Genomic DNA, 25,976 nt, shown 5'->3' on the forward strand with positions numbered 1-25,976 from the left:
ACATCATAAGATTTATATCAGACCTACAGTACTTTTAAAGTTTCTATAGTTTCCTTCAATATATACCATAAATTTATTCCAATCGCTAATAAACTTTGTATTTTTTTGGTTTCTAATTTTTTGCGTCATTCTTGCTAGTTCAACATATTCAAATAATTTTGTTTGCCAATCTCTGACTGTTGGGGTATTTGGACTTTTCCAATTTTGTGCAATTAATATTCTGGCCACTACTGTCAAATATTGGAATAGTGTTTTATCCTCCTTTTTTATTTCATCCCCGATTATTCCCAATAAAAAGGCCTCTGGTCTTTTAGGGAAAGTATATTTAAGTATTTTTTAAAACTCATTATAAATCAGATCCCAAAATTTATTCGTTTCCTCACAAGTCCACCACATGTGGTAGAAATTGCCCTCTTTAATTTTGCACTTTACCTGGAAAAAAGTTAGTAGTTTTATCTGAGCACTTTGGCGACACACAGAAAAATCCATCCAAGCCACATCTATGACTTAACATGAGTTTCAGTAGTTCTTGGGTGTGACTTAGAATCTACAACACACCCGTGCATAGCTTTGAAGGAGTCAGCAAAACAACAAGGCCAGCACACCTCTAGATAACAGTGTCACTGGGACAGAGGTAGCAAATGAAACTGCTGACTTGGAAGTCTGGCTGCAGAAAAACACAACTCTCAAAAAGCACAAATAGTCCATATTGTGGCGCACTCTCTCACAGCATGAAAGCACTGCTGGTGCAGTCTGTTCACATCGATTTATTATGCTGCTTATTGCTAGGAGGTCTCCAGTTGAAATCTCACTTCTGCACATAAACATATAGGACGGGGCTTAGGCAAGCTGCTATCGCCCAGCCTCAGTCGCCCACCTGTATTATGGGTATACTGTTCCTTGGCACACACCACTTTAAGAACTATCAAGTACAGCAGAAGATTAGAGTATGTAAAAAGCGTAGCATAAATGCAAAGTATCGTATTCAGGCCTACTAACTTAATTTTAAGTTCAAATGCAGTATTTTTATACGGTGCAACAGAAATGATTTCACGTGGAAATGCAAAGTCTCTCTAACAAATGCTAATAGCCAGAAGCGGTTTAGTCATGCTGGCCACATGACACGGAAAAGCTGTCTGTGGAAAAACGCTGGCTCCCTCGGCCTGAAGCGAGATGAGCAGCACAAGCCTTTGACTGGTCTTAACCATACAGGGCTCCTTTACCTTTTTTACCTTTACCATTACTCTACTTAGAAAGCAGCTCTTTTTAAGAAGGGTGATCTTCACCCATCACGAGTGGATAAGAATGCTGCCCCAGCAGTTCATGAATTATCGGCTCTTAAATTCCATTTTTGAGGATCTTCTTCCCCCACTCCCACAATAAAGGTCTGTCAAGAAGCCCAATCCATGTCTCGTGGGCGGCAAAGCCAGTTCCAAAAGCAGTATTTCCTTGCCCCACAGGCGTGAATTCTGCTTCATATTGGTTTAGTATCCCACTGCGCGACACTAACCAGGTTCCCTCTTAAAGCCTGGATTTGCAGACCCACCCCAAACTCTGGTTAAAAAAGGTAAAGAGACCCCTGACCATTAGGTCCAGTCGTGGCCGACTCTGGGGTTGCGGCGCTCATCTCACTTTATTGGCTGAGGGAGCCGGCGTACAGCTTCCGGGTCTTGTGGCCAGCATGACTAAGCCGCTTCTGGCGAACCAGAGCAGCGCACGGAAATGCCGTTTACCTTCCCGCCGGAGCAGCACCTATCTATCTACTTGCACTTTGACGTGCTTTCGAACTGCTAGGTTGGCAGGAGCAGGGACTGAGCAATGGGAACTCACCCCGTCGAGGGGATTTGAACCGCCGACCTTCTGATCGGCAAGTCCTAGGCTCTGTGGTTTAACCCACAGCGCCACCTGCGTCCCTGGTTAGAACTGTGCAAATTTGAACACTAAGCTAGGGGAAAGGGATAAATTGGAGGTTTTTCCTGAGAAGGGCAGTCTTTTCATAACAGAGTCCTGTAGGTAGTCACTATTATCTTGAGAGCAAAACAATACAAACGGTATTTGGTACGATTAAACAAAGTTTTTGACAAGAGAATGAAGGGTACAAGGCTTAAATTTGCCTTGAATCACAATAAAGACATCTTAATTAAGGACATGCAACCTTGCCCTTCACAGATTACTTTGAATTAAAGGCAGGAACTCAGAAGAAAGGTGGCCTTTGTCTAATTTTTGTGTGTTCAGCTTGGACCCCACCTCCATGTTTCTGGCCCCTGCATGCACCTTTGCTAAGCAAGCATCCACACTCAAAGTCCACTTCGTGATACAAAAGCTTGTTTACCTTCCCGCCGGAGTGGTACCTATTTATCTACTTGCACTTTGGGTGAGTCAGATAACTGACTCACCCGAACAAAACAAAACCACCACCGCAGAACGGAGATCTCTCATTACCTGCTTGCACATCCTACACCAGGAGTAGGTGAGAATCGTGTGCTGGTAGCCCGGCACTGGGGAGTCAAGTTCCTTCAGTATGATCTGGACGCAGCCTTGCCCGTGGACAAAGCGACGGATGTGGTGCACCATTGGGGTATCGCAGAACATGCTTGGGCACTGGTAGGAAGGCCTGGGAAGAACAAAGGGCAAAAATGTGAAGCAAACATCTTTCACTTGGCAATCCTCTTCAGTCCGTTGCAGGGGCAGGAAACATAGGGATCCCCAGGAGTTGCTGGACTACAATGCTCAACTGCTTTGGCACTGGGGAACTTGCAGTTTTGCAAGGGCCACAAACGGCTCCGCCAGCATTTGTGAGGAGTCAGATCTTTGAGTGTGGCAGCAGCTGTGCTTTGTGAACTCCCTGCTTATTGACGTAATAATAATAATAATAAAAAAATTTATTTATATCCCGCCCTCCCCAGCCGAAGCCAGGCTCAGGGAGGCTAACAACAATAAAATAATACATTTTAAAATCATTTCGTTATAAAATTAATTAAAATCAAATTGATGGCAACCATTGGGCCAGAGCTCCGCGAAGATTGCCAAAGGAGGGGGTCAGGCTGTGCCCTGGCCAAAGGCCTGGTGGAACAGCTCTGTCTTGCAGGCCCTGCGGAAAGATGTCAAGTCCCGCAGGGCCCTAGTCTCTTGTGACAGAGCATTCCACCAGATCGGAGCCACAGCCGAAAAAGCCCTGGCTCTAGTTGAGGCCAGCCTAACCTCTCTGTGGCCTGGGACCTTCAAGATGTTTTTATTTGAAGACCCTAAGTTCCTCTGTGGGGCATACCAGGAGAGGCGGTCCCGTAGGTACGAGGGTCCTAGGCCGTATAGGGCTTTAAAGGTTAAAACCAGCACCTTAAACCTGATCCTGTACTCCACCGGGAGCCAGTGCAGCTGGTATAGCACCGGGTGAATGTGATCTCGCAGTGAGGACCCCGTAAGGAGTCTCGCTGCAGCATTCTGCAGCCGCTGGAGTTTCTGGGTCAGTCTCAAGGGCAGCCCCACGTAGAGCGAGTTACAATAATCCAGTCTGGAGGTGACCATCGCGTGGATCACAGTGGCTAGGTCAGGGAGAGAGAGGTAAGGAGCCAACTGCTTAGCTTGGCGGAGTTGAAAAAATGCCGCCTTTGTTATAGCTGCAATCTGCGCCTCCATGGAAAGGGAGGTGTCAAAGATTACACCCAAACTCTTAAAGGATGGTGCTGGCACTAATTGCGCCCCCATAAGAGATGGGAGTTGCTGGCATCCTAGCCAGCATATTGTTTTGGACACCAGCCGGAAGCTTTATTATAGCAAGACTACATTAATTTCTGGGGTTTCCTTCAGCTTTGCTGATTTTATCTGCGTTTGATTGATACTTATTATTCTTGACTGCTCAGAGATACTTTTTCCTGATTTAAGTGGCATATCTATGCTTTGCTAAATAAATAAAAATAAACCACCGGCCATGCTGGCAGCGCCCGGTGGAAGCTGGGAGTCCGAAACATCTGGAGGGCCACCAGAGAGCTCTGAAGGGTCTGCTGCTTTCTTCTTTTATTTGATGCTGTGCCTCTTTGTAGTATGAAGACGATCTATGCACTTCCTTACAGTGGCACATTGGCTGTGTCTGTACAGAGTGAGAAAACCTTGCCTCAGGAGGCCTGCTTGTGTCTTCTCCACATTTTGGCAGCCTTCTCTTTGTTTACTATCTCCATCCTTCTCCAAGCACTGAAGAACACCTCAACTTTCTCCTCTGTTCAACCACTACGGTTCCATTGTTAATATTCAGGAACAGATGGTACTTAGAGGGACCACTTTGCTGGTTTTTTATACACACTCAAGCAGTGTATAAATTTTATGAAATAAATGAAATCTAAGAAAGTTGAAATTTCTTACCTGAAGCAATACCTTTCTAGAAACACACCCAGAGTGAGGTCATTCTTTCCATAGAACTCCATAACCACCATCCTAAAGTGACCGAGAGAAGAACAATGATTCTTTGGGTGGCTTGAGAATGGTTGTTGAATACATTCCTATAACGTTCAGGAGGGAGGCCTGTACTTTTTCTGACCACCAGAGAAATCGAAGTGTGGTTCCAGAGACAGGCCATAAAAGCCATGGGGGGGGGGATCAATCACAGACAGAGCTTGAACTTACTCCCCATTAATTATCAGCATTAAACTATGTCACAATTTAGCACCTGCAAAGCTGCTGAGCCATTTCCCTACATCCATCATCCATGGCCATTATCTGGGGATAATATCATGATCCACGAGCTGTAAGGTTGAAGAACACTGGTCTAAATTACAGCATGGTGTGGAAGCAATGTGGCTATCCCATTCTTCCTTACAATGAGGAAGAAAGCATGGAGGATGCAGCATTTGGAAAGAACACTCTAACTAAATGTGAAAGGCACAGGTAATAAATGCACTGCATCTGGAAATAGCTATACTGGATCTTCCAGCTGCAACGGCAGAGATGCAATATTGAACTTCCACCAGCAGAGGGTGCAGTCTTGCAGCAGCAGCAAGGGGACTCCAAGGTAGCACAAGCTGCAAGCAGCCAAAGCACAAAAACATGCAATTGTGTTTTCACTGGCTTTCAGGACTAAGGTCTTAGGTGACGGAACCCCAAGAGGTGTTGCTGTCAGGTCGCCCCTGGCCAGGACCCACTGCCTGGTCGCTACCTGGTCAACAATGCCACCAAAAAAAATATAAGGTGAACAATTAAGATAGGATGCTTGAGTTAAAGGGGAGGCCAGGATGGAAGGCCAGGGACTACTGATCTGGGTGATACAAGGTAAAGGTAAAGGACAGTTAAGTCCAGTCGCAAACAACTCTGGGGTTGTGGCGCTCATCTCACTTTACTGGCCGAGGGAGCCGACATTTGTCCGCAGACAGTTTTTCCAGGTCATGTGGCCAGCATGACTAAGCCGCTTCGGGCAAAACCAGAGCAGCGCACAGAAATGCTGTTTACCTTCCCACCGGAGTGGTACCTATTTATCTACTTGCAATTTGGCATGCTTTCGAACTGCTAGGTTGGCAGGAGCTGGGGCCGAGCAACGGGAGCTCACCCCGTCACAGGGATTCAAACTGCCGACCTTCCGATCGGCAAGTCCAAGCAGCACGGTGGTTTAAACCACAGCGCCACCCACGTCCCTGGGTGATACAAAAGCATGCCCAAATCTTAGAAACAGCTTGATTGTAGAAAACCAATTATTTCTCCAATTAACATTGAAAGGGTTGCCTGTACACTTTTGCTTTGCATTTGAGCCTTTAGGGAGTTTCAGGTCTTAGGCAGATTTTTTTAAAGGGTGCCACCCATCTGGTTCCTGACTATACTCTTAAAGCAGTAAGTGAGGAAGGCATATTTTTCTTCCCAGACTGGGAAATGGGGGTGGAAGGAGGGGCTCAAATCCCCTACACAGGGCGAACTTCCTCACTGCCTGTCCTTCAACATCCTCCCTAACTGAGAGTGCTCTGAGTGGAGATGGAGGAGAGTTGGACGTCTTCCAGGTCTTTGTGCAAGTCCCCTAATCCAATAAAAAATACCTGTCTGCGCTTCCTTACAGCCCCCCCCCCTGCCCAGGGTGATGCACCAGTTACCGTATTTTTCGCTCTATAAGACACACCAGACCACAAGACGCACCTAGTTTTTGGAGGAGGGAAACAAAAAAAAAAATATTCTGAATCTCAGAAGCCGGAACAGCAAGAGGGATTGCTGCGCAGTGAAAGCAGCAATCCCTCTTGCTGTTCTGGCTTCTGGGGAAGCTGCGCAGCCTGCATTCGCACCGTGAGACGCACACACATTTCCCCTTACTTTTTAGGAGGGAAAAAGTGAGTCTTATAGAGCAAAAAATACGGTACCCACTGCAGAGTCTCCCACCTCCACTTTACACAGAAAGGGGAAAACTTACTGATAGTTAGGAAACATTTAAATTAGGTCAAAGGGGAAGCAAAAGCAAACCAATGTCGCACCATGGGCTAACGCAGGCACTTGGAGCATTGCTGGATTGGGCTGAAGAGCTGCTGAACAAGACGCAGAGCCTCTGATGGTTTGCAGGGCTAAGACAGTCCACCTGGCAAGACACATCCCAGGAGAAAAAATTAACACACTTTAGAAACTGAGATATGAAAGCTTGGAGCTCAGTGGCACCTTAAACCGAGGTTATGGGTGCAACAACTAGGCGCTCTTTTTTATAAGAATACAAAGCTGAAAATGAATGAACTGGAGCTAAAATATTATGTTCAATTTTAGCATGGTCTTCCCCTTCCCTGGCCCACCCCCCTGATATTCTGAAAAGGGTCTCTTCTCAAGTCTTCAGAGAGTAGCTGGAAGTGGGAGGCAGAAAGGGATCCTCCTTTCCTCCCACTCTGCAGTTTTAAATTGAAATTTTTGGCACAGTGCTGAGCCCAGAGCTCAGAAACTGTTCACGCTAATGAAATTCCCTGTCGCAAAATGCGCCTAGAACAGTGGGAGTTTCTAACACTGAACACACCGCTTCCACTTGTGCAATAGTATCGTTCAGGAAGTAACAAATGGCCTTACGTCCAATGCAATTCAAGCCAGATTTATTTGGGGGGGTGGGGACATTGTAACTTAATTTGTACAATTGCCCAAGGTTATATATTCTATTGACAGGTTTTATGAAAACAGGGAAGAGATTTTGGAAATTATCACTTTGATAGACTAGACAAACATACCGTATTTTTCGCCCCATAGGGCGCACTGGCCCATAGGGCGCACCTAGTTTTTTTTTGGGGGGGGGGAATAAAGGGGAAAAAATTATTTTCCCCCAGGTGTGGGGCTGGGGTGGAGGAACCCTGAGCTTCTCCCGACCCCAGCCCCCAGAACAGGCTGCTATCCGCAAGCCTAGGGAGCCTGGCGGGAAGTCGCGCCGGTCTCCCCAGGCTTGCGGATATCTGCCCGAAGCCCGGGGTGCGCTCCGCTGTGCTCCCCAGGCTTCGGGATGCAGGCAGCTCTCCGCAAGCTGTGGGAGCCCAGCGGGAACTTCCGCAGGCTCCCACAGCTTGCGGAGAGCTTCCTGAAGCCTGGAGAGCGAGAGGGGTTGGTGCGCACCGACCCCTCTCGCTCTCCAGGCTTCAGCGAAAGCCTGCATTCACCCCATAGGACGCATACACATTTCCCCCTCATTTTTGGAGGGGGAAAAGTGTGTCCTATAGGGCGAAAAATAAGGTAAATCGGAAGCATAAATGTATTTTTCACTTGCATATGATTAATCTGCCCCACCCTCAGCTTCCCTGCATTTAAATTTATTTTTATAGCAGTTAGGAACATAGGAAGATGCCTTCTATCAAGTCAGACCACTGAGTCTCCTTATCTGCATTGACCAGAAACCGTTCTCCAGGGTTTCAGACAAGGAATCTTTCCCAGCCCTGCCTGGAGATATTGTGGAATAAATCTGGTGTAGACACAGGGTCTTCATCCACAGATCCTTCCTTACACATGCACAGAGATGTGTGTGAAAATTCTGTGCAACTTGGGGCGTGGGGGGCATGGCGGTTTCAAGACGTTTAAGAAATGCAGCTGGAGTTTGAGCATCTCTGTCTAAAATCAAACTCTGCTTTCTTTTAAGATGTGTGATGAAGGGGACAGGCCATCCCTCTAAAACCCTAGACAAAAAAACAACAACCCCAGCATATTGTAAGTGCTCACTTTATGAGACCATAAGGATTCGTTCTGAATGAACCCTCTGTCGTCGTCATCACTCCGGAGTCCAAATTTCATGCCGGATGCCTCTTTAGAAGACTGAGCAAATGGGTCTGAGTCCTTTCGCACAATCCGTCCTCCTCTGGCCCGGAAGTCGGCCAACATCCTGGCCAGACTGTGGCTGCTGTTCAGGTGCTCAGCGATCCGGGTGCTGACAAGCTGGTGGGAAGGTAATATCTGGACAGGCTTGGCCGGGACGCTTCCATTCATGCCTTGCAAGCCAGACAGGTCCCTTAGCAGCTGCTTCTTCCTTCTGCTCTCCATCTCCTTGTACTCCTTGCTGAGCCGAGGAGACACATAGACCTGCTCCAAGAAATACTCCCTGGTGGGGCAGCGCATGCCTTTTTCCGTCAGCAGAAAGGGCTCGCGGAACTTGATCACCGGGGAGGCGCAGAGGATAATGTCCTTCAGCTCTTGCTTAAAAGCCAAAGAGAAGGTTTTGAGCCGGTCTTCTGAAGACGTCACTTCCTCTGCAACGTACAATCCAGTGTCATCCTGCAGAGGGTCCCGAAATTCTCTGATCTGACTTTTGGGCTCCTGGAAGTCGTCCATGTGCCTCAGACTCTCCAGAGGCTCACTGTCCAAAATGCCCAAGTGTTGGTCAGTCAGCTCCAGGGGTAACAATGTCTCTGGCACCAACACAGGCGTTACAAAAGGGGCTCGATATGCAGAATTCATTAAGAAGTGCAAATGCTGTTTCTGGGGGGCAAATGCTTGCAGATCGCCCATATCCTGGCCGTCCTCTTCTGTCAAAGTCCTTTGTTCCAGGGAGCCCATCTCATCTGAAGACACCAGTTCTGAGATAGCGGGCAGCTTGTCGGGGCCCCCGTCTGCATCTTTTCCTGCTGTGCTGCTTTCTTGCTGTCCGTTTTCTTCTTCCTGCCCTTCAGGCAGACAGTGGAAGGAGCCATGTCTGGCCAACATTGGAGGCATAGCAAACTCATCCATAAGGAAGGAGATCTCCAGCTGGGAATGATAAGCCACACAGATCATGAAAATGAGGATCTCCTTCACTCGAGCCAGCTCGTAATCCCCCGCGCCGCGCAGCTTGATGGTGCAGCCCAGGTGCTGGGGGCAGCCTTCGAAAAACATCAGTGTTTTCGTTTGCTCTGGAAAAAAGAGGAAGATAAAGTTGTGCTCGCTTCTCTCTTTTTGTTAAAACTGGGCGGGTTCTTTAAGCGATCAGCTGGTCTATATATCCCAGAGTTACAAATGGCTTTAGATCTTTTTCAGAATGTAGGCTGGCCTTCCCCCACATTCCCCATTGCTTGGAGTCATGTGTCAAACCATACGGATCCCTGCGGCCACTTCCATAAAGGAGTAATGCAGTTAAGCTGTTCATTAAAATTGTTCATGCACTTCAAGCCAAATGCAAAACTAGCAGAGGTTTCATTCATTTCTTTATTAAAATATTTATATTCATTAAATACCGTATTTTTCGCCCCATAGGACGCACTTTTCCCCCTCCAAAAATGAAGGGGAAATGTGTGTGCGTCCTATGGGGCGAATGCAGGCTTTCGCTGAAGCCTGGAGAGCGAGAGGCATCGGTGCGCACCGACCGCTCTTGCTCTCCAGGCTTCAGGAAGCTATCCGCAAGCCTTGCAGGCCCTGCGGGAGTTCCCATGGGCTCACAAGGCTTGCGGACAGCAGCCTGCCACCCGAAGCACGGGGAGCCCTCCGGAGGGCTCCCCTTGCTTCTGGCGGGTGTCCGCAAGGCTTGGGGTGGCAGCCGCGGCTGGGGGGGGGAAATAATTTTTAAAAATTCATTCCCCCCCCCCCAAAAAAAACCGAGGTGCGTCCTATGGGCCAGTGCGCTCTATAGGACGAAAAATATGGCATATTCTATTCATTAAAAAAATATCAGCATAGTTTACAACACCTCTGCATAAAGCCATACAATAAAAACCCATTAAGAAGCCAGGAGATTATAGATGTAAAGGAATATTCCCTTAAGAGATGAGTGAAGAATCGTTTTAGTGAGAAAGGAAGGAAGCGCTAGAAATCTGCCTTGATCAAAACCTTTAGAAAAGCAGGAGTTTGATGACAACTGAAACAAAATTTACATAAAATTATTAAACCAAGTGACAAATAAAGTAATAAAATAAAAGAAACCCATGATTTTAAACCTTGCCTCTGCTGTGAACTCACGACATGGCCTGAGGGAAAGGCACTCTCTCAGCAGTTAGTAGCAACCTACCAAAAGTTAGGGTAAGAATTACAAAATCCAAAACACGTTGGACACTCAAAAGCACTACATAAATGCTACGTATTATTATTATTATTATTATTATTATTGCCAGCTCTATAGAATTTACCGTATTTTTCGCTCTATGAGACGCACCAGACCACAAGACGCACCTAGTTTTTGGAGGAGGAAAACAACAACAAAAATATTCTGAATCTCAGAATCCAGAACAGCAAGAGGGATCGCTGCGCAGTGAAAGCAGCAATCCCTCTTGCTGTTCTGGCTTCTGGGATAGCTGCGCAGCCTGCATTCGCTCCATAAGACGCATACACATTTCCCCTTACTTTTTAGGAGGGAAAAAGTGAGTCTTATAGAGCAAAAAATACAGTACTTTGTTATCACATTAATCATGACGCCGTATTTCAAAGAAACCCAATTCTGTTAAAAAGGATGCGCAGCCGGCCCTGTTTCCAGACAAACAAGGTTAGGACTTGGATCACTCACCATTAGGCAACCGAAACACTTGGATGTAAAATTTGTGGCAGGTTCCCAGGTGTGGTTTGGTCAGCAGCTGATCCATTGACATTAGCACATCTCCTTGAGTCATCCGGCTTACTCTGTCTAAGACGTGCTGCAAAACATTGATAAGAAAAATGCTAGGCACTTACTTAACTTAATCCAGGAGAGAGAGAGAGAGAGAGAGAGAGAGAGAGAATAGGCTATGGCATAAGACTGCAATCAAAAGCAAGTTATCAACGAAATCTAAATGGTGGTGTTGTTTCTTAAAAAAAAAAATTTATTAGAAATTTAATAGTTACAGGAAAAAAAGGAAAAAAAGAAAACAATAAAAAATTTAACAAACAATACATCGAAAATAAAAACAAAAACAAAAACAATACATCAAAACAACAAGAAAAACAAAAACATTTAAAAACACATCTAATATTTCCATATCTTTACCTTTCATTTACTTGTTTCATCGACCTCCTCACACCTCCCTTTTTTGTATTCTAGTTCAATTAGCTATTTCAGCAAATCCTTTCCATCTTTCTCAATTTTTTGTTCTATAATTTATCTTAACAATCTAACTTTTAATTTTCCACTTTGGCCCATTAACAATCAGTTTTTGCTTAATTCTTTATAACATTTCTGCTAAAACCATATAGCTTCATTCCAGCATTCTTCTAACATTCATTAATTTTGCAGTATTTCTGTAAATATACTTTAATTTTTTTCCAATCTTCTTCCACCGACACTTCTCCCTGGTCTCGGATTCTGCCAGTCATTTCCGCCAATTCCATGAAATCTAAATGGTTTTACGTAAATTAAGAATCCGAGATATTTGCCCGCAGGCAACAGCACCCGCGTGCATGATTAGATCATTTCTACATTTTCTGGAAATTAATCTGCTGTGCTTTTTTTGCAGCATTTGTGATGTCGTGACAAGGACTGGAGAATGAGAGAGGTGACAATCAGGTAAGATACTGGTTAACTGAAGGAATGGCTAGGGGATGCTGTGCAGTCCATAAACTGTACCCCAATCTCTTGTTTAAGTCTTCCGGAGGTCTGATCTCTGACAAAAAACAAGCCACACCTTATGAAACCATGAAATCTACAAACCATTAAGACAAAAAGGGAATATTTGAGAGACCAATTTTCATGACACACTCTGTAGATACAGAGCCAAATAGGTGATAGAGAACCCTTGTCCCTCAGCAGATCTACCTCATGGCATTTGATCCTATTCAGGGCAAAGTACCACTATCAGCATTCGTTAAATTATACTGATGTGGAAATACTCCCAAGGCTTTTTAAATTTTACATTACAGTGGTGCCTCGCAAGACGAAATTAATTCGTTCTGCGAGTTTTTTCGTCTTGTGAATTTTTTCGTCTTGCGAAGCACCGCTGTGCATTGACGGTTTCCCGTAGGAATGCATTGGCGGTTTTTAAAAAAAGGCGCAAGACGTTTCGTCTTGCGAAGCAAGCCCATAGGGAAATCCGTCTTGCGAAGCAACTCAGAAAACGAAAAACTCTTTCGTCTTGCGAGTTTTTAGTCTTCCGAGGCATTCGTCTTGCGAGGTACCACTGTATTTATTGAAAATATAAAGTAGAACATCAGAAGTGAACTGAATAAGACACAAAAAAGGAGAAGAAACAGGAAATAGTACCCATGTAGAAAACAAAACGGGGGAGAAAAAGTATTGTGTACATCACCAAAAAAAAGGAGGGAAAACCTGTTGCTGAACCACAATTTCGTTTAGAATTCTAGCACTTACCGGCTTAACGTTAATTACCAACGTGATGCCATGTTCCAGCAGCATGTCTTGGGCAATACGGGAGACAGTTTTCTCAACCAGGACCAGAGTTGGCCTGACATCCACTATCCTCTGAACATAGTTCTTCAAGAACTCCCTTTCCTGTCATGGCAGAAGCAAGTATTGCAATCATCAGATACCAGGCCCTACAGGAGGACTAAAAGCATGTCCAAGGCTGCAAACTTAAAACATGCTTACTCAAGAGTAGTTTCCCCCCCTTAAAACTAAACTGACAGTTCAAGTAAACACTAACCTAATTCAGGTTTTATACACTCAAACAGAGCATTGGATTACTGACTGACTAATAAAACAAGGAGACACAAAGCTCATCAATTTCAGCAATTCTGAAATTAGTTCTTTGGTATGCAGAACGGTGCTGCCACTGGTGTTTTTAATTTTTTTGAAAAAAATATTTTTTAAAGAAGCACTAAAACACCTTGGTCGGGACGCGGGTGGCGCTGTGGGTTAAAGTCTCAAGCGCCTAGGGCTTGCCGATCAAGAGGTTGGCGGTTCGAATCCCCGCGGCAGGGTGCGCTCCCGTTGTTCGGTCCCAGCGCCTGCCAACCTAGCAGTTCGAAAGCACTCTCGGGTGCAAGTAGATAAATAGGGACCGCTTACTAGCGGGAAGGTAAACGGCGTTTCCGTGTGCGGCTCTGGCTCGCCAGAACGGAAGTGTCTTCGGACAGCGCTGGCCCCCGGCCTCTTTGAGTGAGATGGGCGCACAACCCTAGAGTCTGTCAAGACTGGCCCGTAGGGGCAGGGGTACCTTTACCTTTACCTAAAACACCTTGGTTACAATATTCCCAGATTAAATGTTTTCCATAGTCAGAGTTGCTCAGAGCAGATGTACGGTTCCAATATCCTTGGAGATGAGAAACATCCTGTGGTCTGCTTACTCTTCTCCCCCTGCCCAATTTCTGGAGTTAACCATGACACAGTATTATGACATGCTCCTATGTCAATGCTAGTTTTACCTAGAACTGAAAAACCCAACTTCAAATTCTGGCTTCAAGCTGTATCAAGAGTGGTTCACATCTGCACTAGACCAGCATTGTTTTCCCAGCAAAGCTGGTGTTTGGATGATTTACCATTGGAGCTGGGGAAGAAATAGCAAGGCTGCGATCTTAAGCATACTTACAAGATAGCAAGCCCCCGTATATAAAATGCACACACCGCTTAATTGTAAAGGACATCAAACCCGTTTACAAAAAGGCAAAACAATGACGTCAAGAAAAATTCACAACCATGCCTCAAAACATATGAAAGTTAAAATACTAAAACAGATTAGAATTACTTTTTAAATTCTCAGTAGACAAGTACAGGGCTGTGTCATATGTGTGCATATCAAGATCCTCATATGGCTCTTGAATACTGGTATCATTAAAAACCTCTCTCATTTGCTAGGTAAGCTTTCACAATGTAAGGTGTAAAAAAAAGGTAAAGGACCCCTGGATGCTTAAGTCCAGTCAAAGGCCACTATGGGGTTGCAGCACTCATCTCGCTTTCAGGACGAGGAAACTGGTGTTTGTCCACAGACATTTTTCCGGGTCATGTGGTCAGAATGACAAAACCGCTTCCGGCACAATGGGACACCGTGACGGAGGCCAGAGCACACGGAAACGCCATTTACCTTCCCGCCACAGCAGTACCTATTTATCTACTTGCACTGGTGTGCTTTCGAACTGCTAGGTTGGCAGGAGCTGGGACCAAGCAATGGGAGCTCACCCCGTCACAGGGATTCAAACCGCCGACCTTCCAATCAGCAAGCCCAAGAGGCTCAGTGGTTCAGACCAGAGCGCTACCTGGCATCCCTCTTTCACAATGTAGAAGACTATTCAAAGCATGTCATAATGAACTGAGCAAAGCACCAGTCCGTTTTCAAATCGGCTGCAATTGGCTAGTTCTGAATAATTGCAGGGAATATGTGGTTTGCCATAGTCTCCGTGCTTTGCTGACTTGAAGCATGGAGACTATGGCAAACCACATATTCCCTGCAATTATTCAGAACTAGCCAACTGCAGTCACGAATAAACCAACTCATTAGACTTTGATAGGATGGTAAAAGAGGATTTAAAAAAACAAACTATCCCAACCTGAAGGACAATGGGATCTATGCAGGTAAACTTTGTTTCTTCTCGGTAGAGATATTCGATGGAGCACTTCAGCAAAAGAATTTTGGGGTTTTTGATACAGGAGTTCATCTAGAAAGAGAAAAGGTTGTTAAATGAATCCCTTCACTATTTCGTGTTGAAAGACAGAGCAATACCTTCCCTTAGAAGGTGCAGTAGGAAGGGTCAACAACTCAGTGGCAGAGCGAAAAGGCAGCATTTCTAGGCTGCCAAGGCAAAAAGTGGAGGGGACCCAATAAAAATCAGGATAGGGGCCAGTCTGCTAGTTAGAATGTGAATTCAAACCCATTTGTTCAATTCATAGAATCATAGAGTTGGAAGAGACCACAAGGGCCATCGAGTCCAACCCCCTGCCAAGCAGGAAACACCATCAGAGCACTCCTGACATATGGTTGTCAAGCCTCTGCTTAAAGACCTCCAAAGAAGGAGACTCTACCACACTCCTTGGCAGCAAATTCCACTGTCGAACAGCTCTTACTGTCAGGAAGTTCTTCCTAATGTTTAGGTGGAATCTTCTTTCTTGTAGTTTGGATCCATTGCTCCGTGTCCGCTTCTCTGGAGCAGCAGAAAACAACCTTTCTCCCTCCTCTATGTGACATCCTTTTATATATTTGAACATGGCTATCATATCACCCCTTAACCTCCTCTTCTCCAGGCTAAACATGCCCAGCTCCCTTAGCCGTTCCTCATAAGGCATCGTTTCCAGGCCTTTGACCATTTTGGTTGCCCTCCTCTGGACACGTTCCAGTTTGTCAGTGTCCTCCTTGAAATGTGGTGCCCAGAACTGGACACAGTACTCCAGGTGAGGTCTGACCAGAGCAGAATACAGTGGCACTATTACTTCCCTTGATCTAGATGCTATACTCCTATTGATGCAGCCCAGAATTGCATTGGCTTTTTTAGCTGCCGCGTCACACTGTTGGCTCATGTCAAGTTTGTGGTCAACCAAGACTCCTAGATCCTTTTCACATGTACTGCTCTCAAGCCAGGTGTCACCCAATATGTTTTTGCTCAAATGAGCCGCAATCAGCCAAGTGGGAGACCCTCTTGGGACCTTATGACATCAGTTAATCCTTGTGAGGGATTCTGCTTTCCTTAATCCTGTCTGAATCTGAACCTACATTATGCCAACAACCTATTTTCTATGTTGCTAGCCGTTCTTAATTTTATCTGTAAGCCGCCTTGAGTCCCTGTCAAGGAAAAGGGCAGGGCATAAACAAACAAACAACTTCGTAGTAGCAGTAAGTGGGATAGGGAAGATTAAGAGCAAAAACTGTTACAAAACTAGTCGATTAGGTAGTATATCGAACATTAGACGTTCCAAGTCATCCATGCTACCATATTGTATAAACTGACATAGCTGCACCATACCTTTTTATGTGCTATGTTCTTGGTGCAAACAAAGCCATTCACCACAACCGAGTCAAATTTTTTTCCACCTGGAATCTGTCAAAACAGTAAGAATTTTATTATCCATGGATCTCCTAATTTTCCTAGTTTGTGTTAAAAAGCAAGACTCCTTTTTTAAAAAAAGTATTTTATTTTTCCTCCTAACATCAATAAGCTAACTAGAAATAGCCCAGATAAATGTAGCTTCCATTATTTCTTGCATGAAGCTCAAATGGGTAATTCAGGCATCCAGTTTATCGTGAGAACAAAATACATACATTAGGTTCATTTGTAGCACACAATTCAAATTATTTATTCCAGGAAAGTACTACTTTTTTTAGGAATATGGCATTTCCCCAGTACAGTGGTACCTCGGGTTAAGTACTTAATTCGTTCCGGAGGTCTGTTCTTAACATGAAACTGTTCTTAACCTGAAGCACCACTTTAGCTAATGGGGCCTCCTGCTGCTGCTGCGCCGCCAGAACACGATTTCTGTTCTCATCCTCAAGCAAAGTTCTTAACCTGAAGCACTATTTCTGGGTTAGCGGAGTCTGTAACCTGAAGCGTATATAACTTGAAGCGTATGTAACCCGAGGTACCACTGTACTCACAACTGCAATATATTGTCAACCAGGAACATCTAGCTAAGGAGGCCACTGGAATTTGAAATGTTGCGCGAAGTGTAATCATGCAAACACATAGTTAAAAATAGCTCTCCCTGCTGTTAAGCACAGGAGTACAAAAAAATGCCAAATTGATGACAGGTCCTCACCATTAAAAACACACCTTTCTATTACAAAAGTAGGTTGCCTTTTATGGACATGAATTTTAGCTATATACCACTTTTATTCCTGGACTAATCAAATCTTATTTTATCATTTACCTTTATTACGGATAGTCTAAAAATGTTCATGCTAAGTAAATGTTTAGCATAGTGACCTGTTTTAGTTCAAGATTATGCCTAGGAAATGGTAAAGGAAAAGGGGGTAGGAAAATCTAAATTCAAAATGAGGTCAGAACTAAGAGATGATTGAATACCAGTCAATGTAATTAAACATGAGACATTTGGTGGGAGCTGGAAATAAGTTGCAAATAATTGCCACTTGCAATAATGTTAAACAGAAGCAACGGGAGCTGAATGCTAGAGTTTTCAAGAATGATCAAGGGTTAGTTCAGGTGTGAATGATTGGCAGGTTGATTCCCAAACATTTACCCACTAGGCCAGCAAGTTGCTGACATGGCCCTGCGCTTGCACAACCAGGCAGACACCAAGAAATGGAGGTTTATCAAGCGACTGGCTTGGAGGGTGGCAAGCTCTCTGGCAGGCTTGGGCAAGTTTTGGGATATGGAGGTGCCATCATTCTGAAAGTCAGCACAAGCCTTAAGCAGCCACCTCCCTTATATAATAATAATAATAATAATAATAATAATACAGTGGTGCCTCGCAAGACGAAATTAATTCGTTCTGCAAGTTTTTTCGTCTTGTGAATTTTTCATCTTGCGAAGCACGGTTTCCCATAGGAAATGCATTGACGGTTTCCCATAGGAATGCATTGACGGTTTTAAGAAAAAGGCGCAAGACGTTTTCGTCTTGCGAAGCAAGCCCATAGGGAAATTCGTCTTGCGAAGCAACTCAAAAAACAAAAAACTCTTTTGCCTTGCGAGTTTTTCGTCTTGCGAGGCATTTGTCTTGCGAGGTACCACTGTAATAATAATAATAATAATAATAATAATAATAATAATAATAATAATAATAATTTATTTATACCCCGCCCATCTGGCTGAGTCTCCCCATCCACTCTGGGCGGCTCCCAATCAAATGTTAAAAACAGTACAGAATTAAATATTAAAAACTTCCCTAAACAGGGCTGCCTTCAGATGTCTTTTAAAGATAGGATAGCTGCTTATTTCCTTCATATCCGAAGGGAGGGTGTTCCACAGGGTGGGCGCCACTACCGAGAAGGCCCTCTGCCTGGTTCCCTGTAACTTGAACTCACTTTTTTGATATGGACAAACTGACGGATGTCCATGTCATCGTCCCTGTTCTTGACGTCGGGCCGGACCGTCTGAACCACCTGGCAGACCAGGGGCACAATCATATCCCTCCAGGAAAGAGACAAGGACTCGTTGTAGAGCAACTGCTGCAGTAGCGCCATCATGTGGTTGTGATTAGCTGAGCTGCAGAGAGAGATTTAAAAACATGGTTAAAGTTCAGGAGATGGCAGAGGGAGGGAATATCCTCTGGAGCCATAGATACCTGTTTGCCTGACAGTGAACTATGGCTCTGAAGACACAAGATCTACCCACCCGGGAAGAATGGCAGATGAAGCTGATGGACTACATGGAATTGGCGGAAATGACTTGCAGAATCCAAGACCAGGGAGAAGAGTCGGTGGAAGAAGATTGGAAAAAATTTAAAGTATACTTACAGAAACACTGCAAAATTAATGAATGTTAGAAGAATGCTGGAAAGAAGCTATATCGTTTTAGTAGAAATGTTATAAAGAATTAAGCAAAAATTGATTGTTAATGGGTCAAAGTGGAAAATTTAAAGTTAGATTGTGTTAAGATAAACTATAGAACAAAAAATTGAGAAAGATGGAAAGCATTTGCTGAAACAGCTAATTGAACTAGAATACAAAAAAGGGAGGTGTGAGGAGGTCAATGAAACAAGTAAATGAAAGGTAATGATATGGAAATTGGATGCGTTTTTAAATGTTTTTGTTTTTCTTGTTGTTTTGATGTATTGTTTTTTCTGTTTTCTTTTTTTATATTTGATGTATTGTTTGTTAAATTCTTTGTTGTTTTTGTTTTTTTCTTCTTTTTTTCTGTAACTATTAAACTTTTAATAAATATTATTTTTTTTAAAAAAAAAAAGACAGTGAACCATGGCTCTGAAGTGGCTAGAGCAAGCCCCTGTAAATCCCCAAAATAATCGCTCCGGGCTCCCAAAGCAAAGAGGAGGGCAGATTCACAAATTTAGGGGCTCCGTTCTGGATTGGTGTAGGGTTTAGTCTTTCCTTCTCCAGAAGATGTCCCACAAGGCAGCAGAGGTTTCCTTCTTCTAGACAGACTACCTTCCCAGGCTGATGAGCCCCAGCCGCCTCTCACTTCCCTCCCTGCTTTCTTGACTGTTGGTCTCATTTACTCAATCTGCCAGAGCCCGTCTTCACAGGCAAGGAAAGGGAACCCAACTTACAGCAGCCTCTCCATGGCTTGTTTTTCCCCATTCTCCTCCCTCAGAAGGTCCAGGCTGCTGCTGTGCCAGCCCAAGGGTGTGAAAAACAGCTCTTTGGATTTTTCTTCAACTCTCCGATTGAACAGCGACTCTAAAAAACACAAGTGGTGGGTGGGAGGGAAATGGTAAGATTACACTTTAATCCATATACAGTCGAACCTCCGCTTACGTATCCCTCCGGTTACGTAAATTTCAGGATACGTAAGCGGCAAACCCGGAACTATATTTCCGGGGTTTTGCCGCATGCGCATGCGCAGAAGTGGTCTCTCTGGTTGCAGAAACCTCGGGATCCGGATGGACCTCTGGAATGGATCCCATCCGCAACCGGAGGTACAGTGGTACCCCGCAAGACGAATGCCTCGGAAGACGAAAAACTCGCTAGACGAAAGGGTTTTTCGTTTTCTGAGGTGCTTCGCAAGACGGATTTCCCTAAGGGCTTGCTTCGCTAGACAAAACAGCCCTGCCTCTCCTGTCATGGCGACGGTCACTGCACGCAAGCACGCTCGCTTCCCCGCTCCTCCGGCTCCCTCCCACCTTCCGGCTGACGACTCCTCTGGCTCCCTCCAACCTTCCGGCTGCCTCGCGCCGCTGCCCACCGCCCTCGCGCGCTCCTCTCAGAGAGCCGTTGCCGCCAGCAGCCAGCGTTGCAGCCGGAGTCGCGCTCCTGAGCCCCGCCGCCCTCCAGCAGCCGTGTCGCGCAGTGGCCACAAGGTGCGGGTGAGTCCGAGGTACTGGCTGCGGCAGCTGCCCTGCTTCTCCCCACCCCTCCCCGCCGTTGTTAGTGTTTAACTGCAGTGGTGCTTCGCAAGACGAAAAAACTCGCTCAACAAAAGAACTCGCGGAATGAATTAATTTCGTCTTGCGAGGCACCACTGTACAGTATGTGTTTTTTAAATCGATTTAACTTCAATTAAGTATTTTTTTAAAAAAGAGAACTGCAAGTCTTATTCTAATTGGCGAGTTAGAAAATCACAAGGTATCAGACCATGGCTTAATAGCCTGTTTTGTTTCAGGTGGCTATCGTCAGAGCAAGCTATATATGGATGGAATGGTAATTAGTTCTAAAATTGAAGCTTTCCATTCCTTTCACTTGAACAAGGAGGAGCAAAGGATACATGTGCCCAATGCTTGCTTAGGCTGATTCCCATAATGCTAAATCATACCATTTAAAGCAGGCACCCCCTAACTCGGCCCTCCAGATGTTTTGGGACTACAATTCCCATCATCTCTGACCACTGGTCCTGTTAGTTAGGGATGATGGGACTTGTAGTCTCAAAACATCTGGAGGGCCGGGTCTGGGGGTGCCTGATTTAAAGGGTTGCTGCAAGAATGTGGATAAATCCTTCTTGGAGGAGGATACAGGTCATAAAAATGAAAAAGGATGTCACAGGAATGTCACAATGGCTTCCAGATGATTCTTCACAACACACATTTTCCACATTGGTGGTGTCTGAAAACAGTCATATGTCTAGCAGCTAGAAAAAAGAGGGGTAAGAGAATACTGCAAAGAGGAATATTTCCTTTTATTTTAGCAGAACAGCCTAGAAGCACCATGCAATTCAAACAAAGAGCTTACAACAATGGTCTCCAAATCCAGATTAATTTCAAAGGGGGCTACTGTGGTAGGAAAGGATCTTTATATGTAAAAAAAGTAGCTGTCGAAAATATACTACCCACTGCAGCTAATAATACACACGTTTTAAAACATTGGTTGCGGTATGTTTGTGTATTAAGGAGAGGATATAAAAAGTATAACCGTATAGACAGACGAGTCTTTCTTTAAGACATTCTTCTAGTTAAAACTATTCTGCAGGACAACTTTTTAAGCTGCAGTCAAGCAGGTTTCTTAAAAGCCTACGGCACTTGCTTCTTTGTTTGGCTAGCATCTGATGAAACCCGGAAATAGATGTTAACGTAAGTTGCATGACACAAGGCGGAGGAATGTATCTCAAGCGCAAGTCATCAGTTCAAGCGAGTGTTAGGTAGCTTCTTTTGTGTGTTTAGAGAGAGAAGCTTAAAACGGAACGATCACTCGGACTGGAAAAACAGACCCTAACTCCCAGAAGCATCCTGTTTCATCATATTCACAGACACATGCAGAGACTTGTACGGATTTCATCAAGCTTTGGGGCAAGATCATTTGACGTGTTCAAAACCCTTCAGCAAAAGGAGAGAGAGAGAGAGAGAGAGAGAGATGTTCATCCAACATCCAAACCTATGTCCAAGGGGGAACATTCTTCCGGCATTCAACTCACCTTTGATAAAAGCGTCGCTTATTGAGATCATCTGCTGCCCTCCGTTGTCGGCAATCAGGTACTCTGAAAGGAGAAAGAACTATGAAGATGGGAGGACACAGGGCTATAATCATATGGCTTACACGCCCACTCCACAAGAGAAAGAGAGGCATGACTCATGCTGTATTTTTAGTCACTGTTTTAGTAACAACTCCAAAATCTTCGCTTTCATTCCTTGTTTTGATGACGTGTCAAACAAGGCATTAAAGCAGTTCTGGAACCAGATTGACATGGAAGAGCCCATTTGCCAATTTACACACGTAAGGCAGCCCTGTTTAGGGAAGCTTTTAATGTTTGATGTATTATAGTATTTTAATATTTTTTGGGAAGCCGCCCAGAGTGGCTGGGGAAGCCCAGCCAGATGGGCGGGATATAAATAATAAATTATTATGATATTATTATTATGTTCCACGGCTTCATGGTCTTTTGACGTGGAGGCCAAACAAGGATACAGATGCTATTACTGTTATTATTATCCACCCCTCACCAACAGGTCCTAGGGTGGGTTACTACAATGTAAAATTCAGAATTAAAAACATACAAAGAACAGTGGCAAGAATAGAGTAGGCCCTGAAAGCACACATGTCAGTCATCAAAGGCCAGAATAAACAGGTGTGTCTTCAGCACTGCCCAAAAGCTGCATAGTAAAGAAGCTGGGCACATAATATTAATTCTTCCCAGCCACAATAATTTCATATGCACACCCGTATTAATTATATTTTCATGGTCACTGCCTATCTCATCCATTCACCTTCAGACAAGCTTAGGAGGAATGGAGACGTTAGACCTTTGAGGTTCCTCACCCCCTGGTCTTATTCCTCCTATAGGTAAAGGTAAAGGGACCCCTGACCATTAGGTCCAGTCGTGACCGACTCTGGGGTTGCAGCGCTCATCTCGCTTTATTGGCCGAGGAAGCCAGCGTACAGCTTCCAGGTCATGTGGCCAGCATGACTAAGCCGCTTCTGGCGAACCAGAGCAGCGCACGGAAACGCCGTTTACCTTCCCGCTGGAGCGGTACCTATTTATCTACTTGCACTTTGACCTGCTTTCGAACTGCTAGGTTGGCAGGAGGAGGGACCGAGCAACGGGAGCTCACCCCGTCGCAGGGATTCGAACCGTGGTAAAACGTTGCTTCCAGATGCCCTGTACCATTTTAGCATCGTTCTGGTCTTGCTGGGGAGGTTTACTACAAGCTTCTGTTCATCTTGCAAAGATAAAGGTAAAGGTAAAGGTACCCCTGGCCGTACGGGCCAGTCTTGACAGACTCTAGGGTTGTGCGCCCATCTCACTCAAAGAGGCCGGGGGCCAGCGCTGTCCGCAGACACTTCCGGGTCACGTGGCCAGCGTGACATCGCTGCTCTGGCGAGCCAGAGCCGCACACGGAAACGCCGTTTACCTTCCCGCTAGTAAGCGGTCCCTATTTATCTACTTGCACCTGGGAGTGCTTTCGAACTGCTAGGTTGGCAGGCGCTAGGACCGAACAACAGGAGCGCACCCCGCCGCGGGGATTCGAACCGCCAACCTTTCGATCGGCAAGCCCTAGGCGCTGAGGCTTTTACCCACAGCGCCACCCGCGTCCCTACTCCTGATCTACACCAGCATTAAATTCAATAGTCTCAGTTACCTTGTGAATTTGTTGTTTTCCCACACAATCTGAAACAGCAGCTATGCAAACGTTAACAATGAACTTGGAACTGAATTTCCTAGATGTTTTGCATAATGCATAAATACTACGGATTTTTACAGTTTGTTTTCCTGATGAATACAGAACTTTCCAGATGCATTCAATATACATTACAAGCATGCAATAATATTGGGGGGGGGGGGGATTACAATATGTTAATTCACAAACCAGAAAAAAGAACTTCTATTACTAAAGCTATTTTATGACATTAGTTTCACCACACAGCAACTAATAAAGAATTTTAGTAAGCGGGTGTTTATTGCATAGTGTTATTAGGCATGGAGGAGTTCAGCCACATGCTGAATTACAGTATCTCAAAGTTACTCTTGTTAACTTCCCTCTTTACCTGTGAGCAAGAGTGGGCACAGGCAAATTTACCTCCTCTTATACACATTATTTTACAGAAGCAAAGACCCAGAGGTTCCACTGTGGTTTTGTCACGAACTGATGACAAAGAAGCGAGGAAGATGAAAAGGTCATATTAAGATCAATACCACTAGCAGAGTTTTAGTACTTGGGGCAAGGGAAAAGAATCAAACATTTATTTTAATTTTTACTTAAGAGGCCTTATTTTCAGACTTTTATTTTAACAAAAAAGCTGAAGGGATATCAATATTGCTACATGTAAAACTGCTATATAAGGCAGCCCAGAAGCCTTAACATGATAAGGTAAAGGTAAAGGGACCCCTGACCATTAGGTCCAGTTGTGGCCGACTCTGGGGTTGCGCGCTCATCTCGCTTTATTGGCCTTTATTGGTACAGCTTCCTGGTCATGTGGCCAGCATGATTAAGCTGCTTCTGGCGAACCAGAGCAGCGCACGGAAACGCCGTTTACCTTCCCGCCAGAGCAGTACCTATTTATCTACTTGCACTTTGACGTGCTTTCAAACTGCTAGGTTGGCAGGAGCAGGGACTGAGCAACAGGAGCTCACCCCGTCGCAGGGATTCGAACCGCCGACCTTCTGATCGGCAAGCCCTAGGCTCTGTGGTTTAATCCACAGCACCACCTGCGTCCCCCTTAACATGATACAATATTGTAATTTCTCTACCATTTAAAAGGTGTCGATCAAACTGACATAAAATCTTGTCTATGAAGACAGACAATGGTCTGAGGTGAAATCAGCCTGAACCCAAGCCTGCCACATTCAACACCAGTACTTGAATACAGCAGAATTCTGGTCTTTCCAACTAGACTGAGCTCTAGATGGTACCAGCCAGTTCTAGAAAAAGACGTGCCAGACCTCAACATGAACACCTCCCTTGTTCTCTTATAATGGCAATGGTGCCCACCTGAGACCAAACCAGCCCTGGGACCAGACCTGCCTGACATTTGCATCCAGCACAAATGAAACAGAAGATGTCCTTCAAAACATCCTTGCTCTCTGCGGCCAAAAGATGGCCTGTCAAAAAAGCTATGTGAAAACGCGTTGTCTACGGTGGTTCAAAAGCAGAGTGGCCTAATGCGAGAGGAAGGAGGAATAGAAAATAAGATCAGTAGGAGGAGCTGGTCTTTGGGCAGACGGCTGCCTAGGCCCCGTTTTTCATCACGTGTGACTCCAAGTGGCAACGACCGCATACCTTTTTGGTCGGCAGGGTGAGGGGGCACGTGGGGGTACTTGGAATGCTTCTTGATATGGAAGTTCACGTTGTCCAGCTCCACGTTCAGGCTGATGGAAGCAGCTGAGTCGCTGTCCATGGCAGACTGGAAGCTGCTGACTGAGGTGCGCTTGCTAGGACTGGCAGAATCTTTTAGGTTTGAGGAGAGGGGGGAGATACAGGAAGGAGAAGGGGGGTTCAAATAATAGGTATTCACGGGGGATCAAGGAAAGGAGAGAAATGATCTCAATTAAACCGTGTGCAATGTTGGAGAGAGAGAGAGAGAGAGACAGTAATTTCATCCACTTGCATATTGGCGTTTCTCATGATTTGGACGGTGTTTTGAGGCCCTGCTCCTTTTTTTAAAGCAGGGCTGCTGTTAGGACCAAGATGCCCAAACAAGCTGCAGACCTTATGCCAATTTGGAATCGGGGTGTGTGTGGAAATCTAGCCAAACACACAGAAGATACTGTATCTCCGTAAAAGAAATAGATAAAAGCGTTTATTTCTACAACAGCAGCAGGCAGCAGCAAGGCAGAGCTTTTACTTGCTATTAAGACAGATGTCCTCGGAAAACAGACACAAACACTCACTGGTCAAGTTATCATCTCCGTCTTCTGCAATCTGCTCTGTGTCGCTGTCGTCAAACTTGATGTCTTTGAACCAGGATGGCTCAGAATGGCCCTCCACTGAGTTGACCGAATCACTGTCTGGAGAAGGAGTTTCAGAAAACTCTGTGCTCTGCGGGAGAAACACACATTTCTCTCACTCTATTTGCTAGCATCCTTGGATTAAGTACAATTCCTTCATTAGAATATTCAAATTAATACAAGACTTTGTTCTTACTATTTGCTTTGGAAGGTTCTGGATTAGATTATACCAGTTGAGCCAAAATAAATGTGAACAATTAAGCGTAAGTGTAACTTTCAAAATAATGTTAACTGACCGCAAAGCA

At 45.0% G+C, this 25,976-nt stretch overlaps 1 protein-coding gene across 9 annotated transcripts in view; it reads right to left on the reverse strand.

The window, feature by feature from the left end:
- Positions 1 to 25,976, reverse strand: part of PIKFYVE (phosphoinositide kinase, FYVE-type zinc finger containing) — a 107,190-nt gene that overhangs the window by 34,259 nt on the left and 46,955 nt on the right. For 6 of the 9 annotated variants that reach the window (XM_083400443.1, XM_083400440.1, XM_083400444.1 and 3 more), the window contains 13 exons: positions 25,615 to 25,762; positions 25,004 to 25,171; positions 21,703 to 21,765; positions 19,409 to 19,538; positions 18,207 to 18,387; positions 16,192 to 16,266; positions 14,785 to 14,892; positions 12,653 to 12,793; positions 10,880 to 11,006; positions 8,137 to 9,299; positions 6,438 to 6,538; positions 4,357 to 4,428; positions 2,443 to 2,614 (listed from right to left, as the gene is read on the reverse strand). In XM_083400443.1, the coding sequence (XP_083256569.1) occupies positions 2,443 to 2,614; positions 4,357 to 4,428; positions 6,438 to 6,538; positions 8,137 to 9,299; positions 10,880 to 11,006; positions 12,653 to 12,793; positions 14,785 to 14,892; positions 16,192 to 16,266; positions 18,207 to 18,387; positions 19,409 to 19,538; positions 21,703 to 21,765; positions 25,004 to 25,171; positions 25,615 to 25,762 (2,649 nt within the window). Of the gene's footprint in view, positions 1 to 2,442; positions 2,615 to 4,356; positions 4,429 to 6,437; positions 6,539 to 7,016; positions 7,150 to 7,646; positions 9,300 to 10,879; positions 11,007 to 12,652; positions 12,794 to 14,784; positions 14,893 to 16,191; positions 16,267 to 18,206; positions 18,388 to 19,408; positions 19,539 to 21,702; positions 21,766 to 25,003; positions 25,172 to 25,614; positions 25,763 to 25,976 lie in introns of those variants that run through there. The other 3 variants (XM_083400446.1, XM_083400447.1, XR_014502345.1) reach the window with 2 other exon arrangements.

This window comes from Podarcis tiliguerta (assembly GCF_965153285.1).
Source record: "Podarcis tiliguerta genome assembly, chromosome: 1".
Lineage (NCBI taxonomy): Eukaryota > Metazoa > Chordata > Lepidosauria > Squamata > Lacertidae > Podarcis > Podarcis tiliguerta.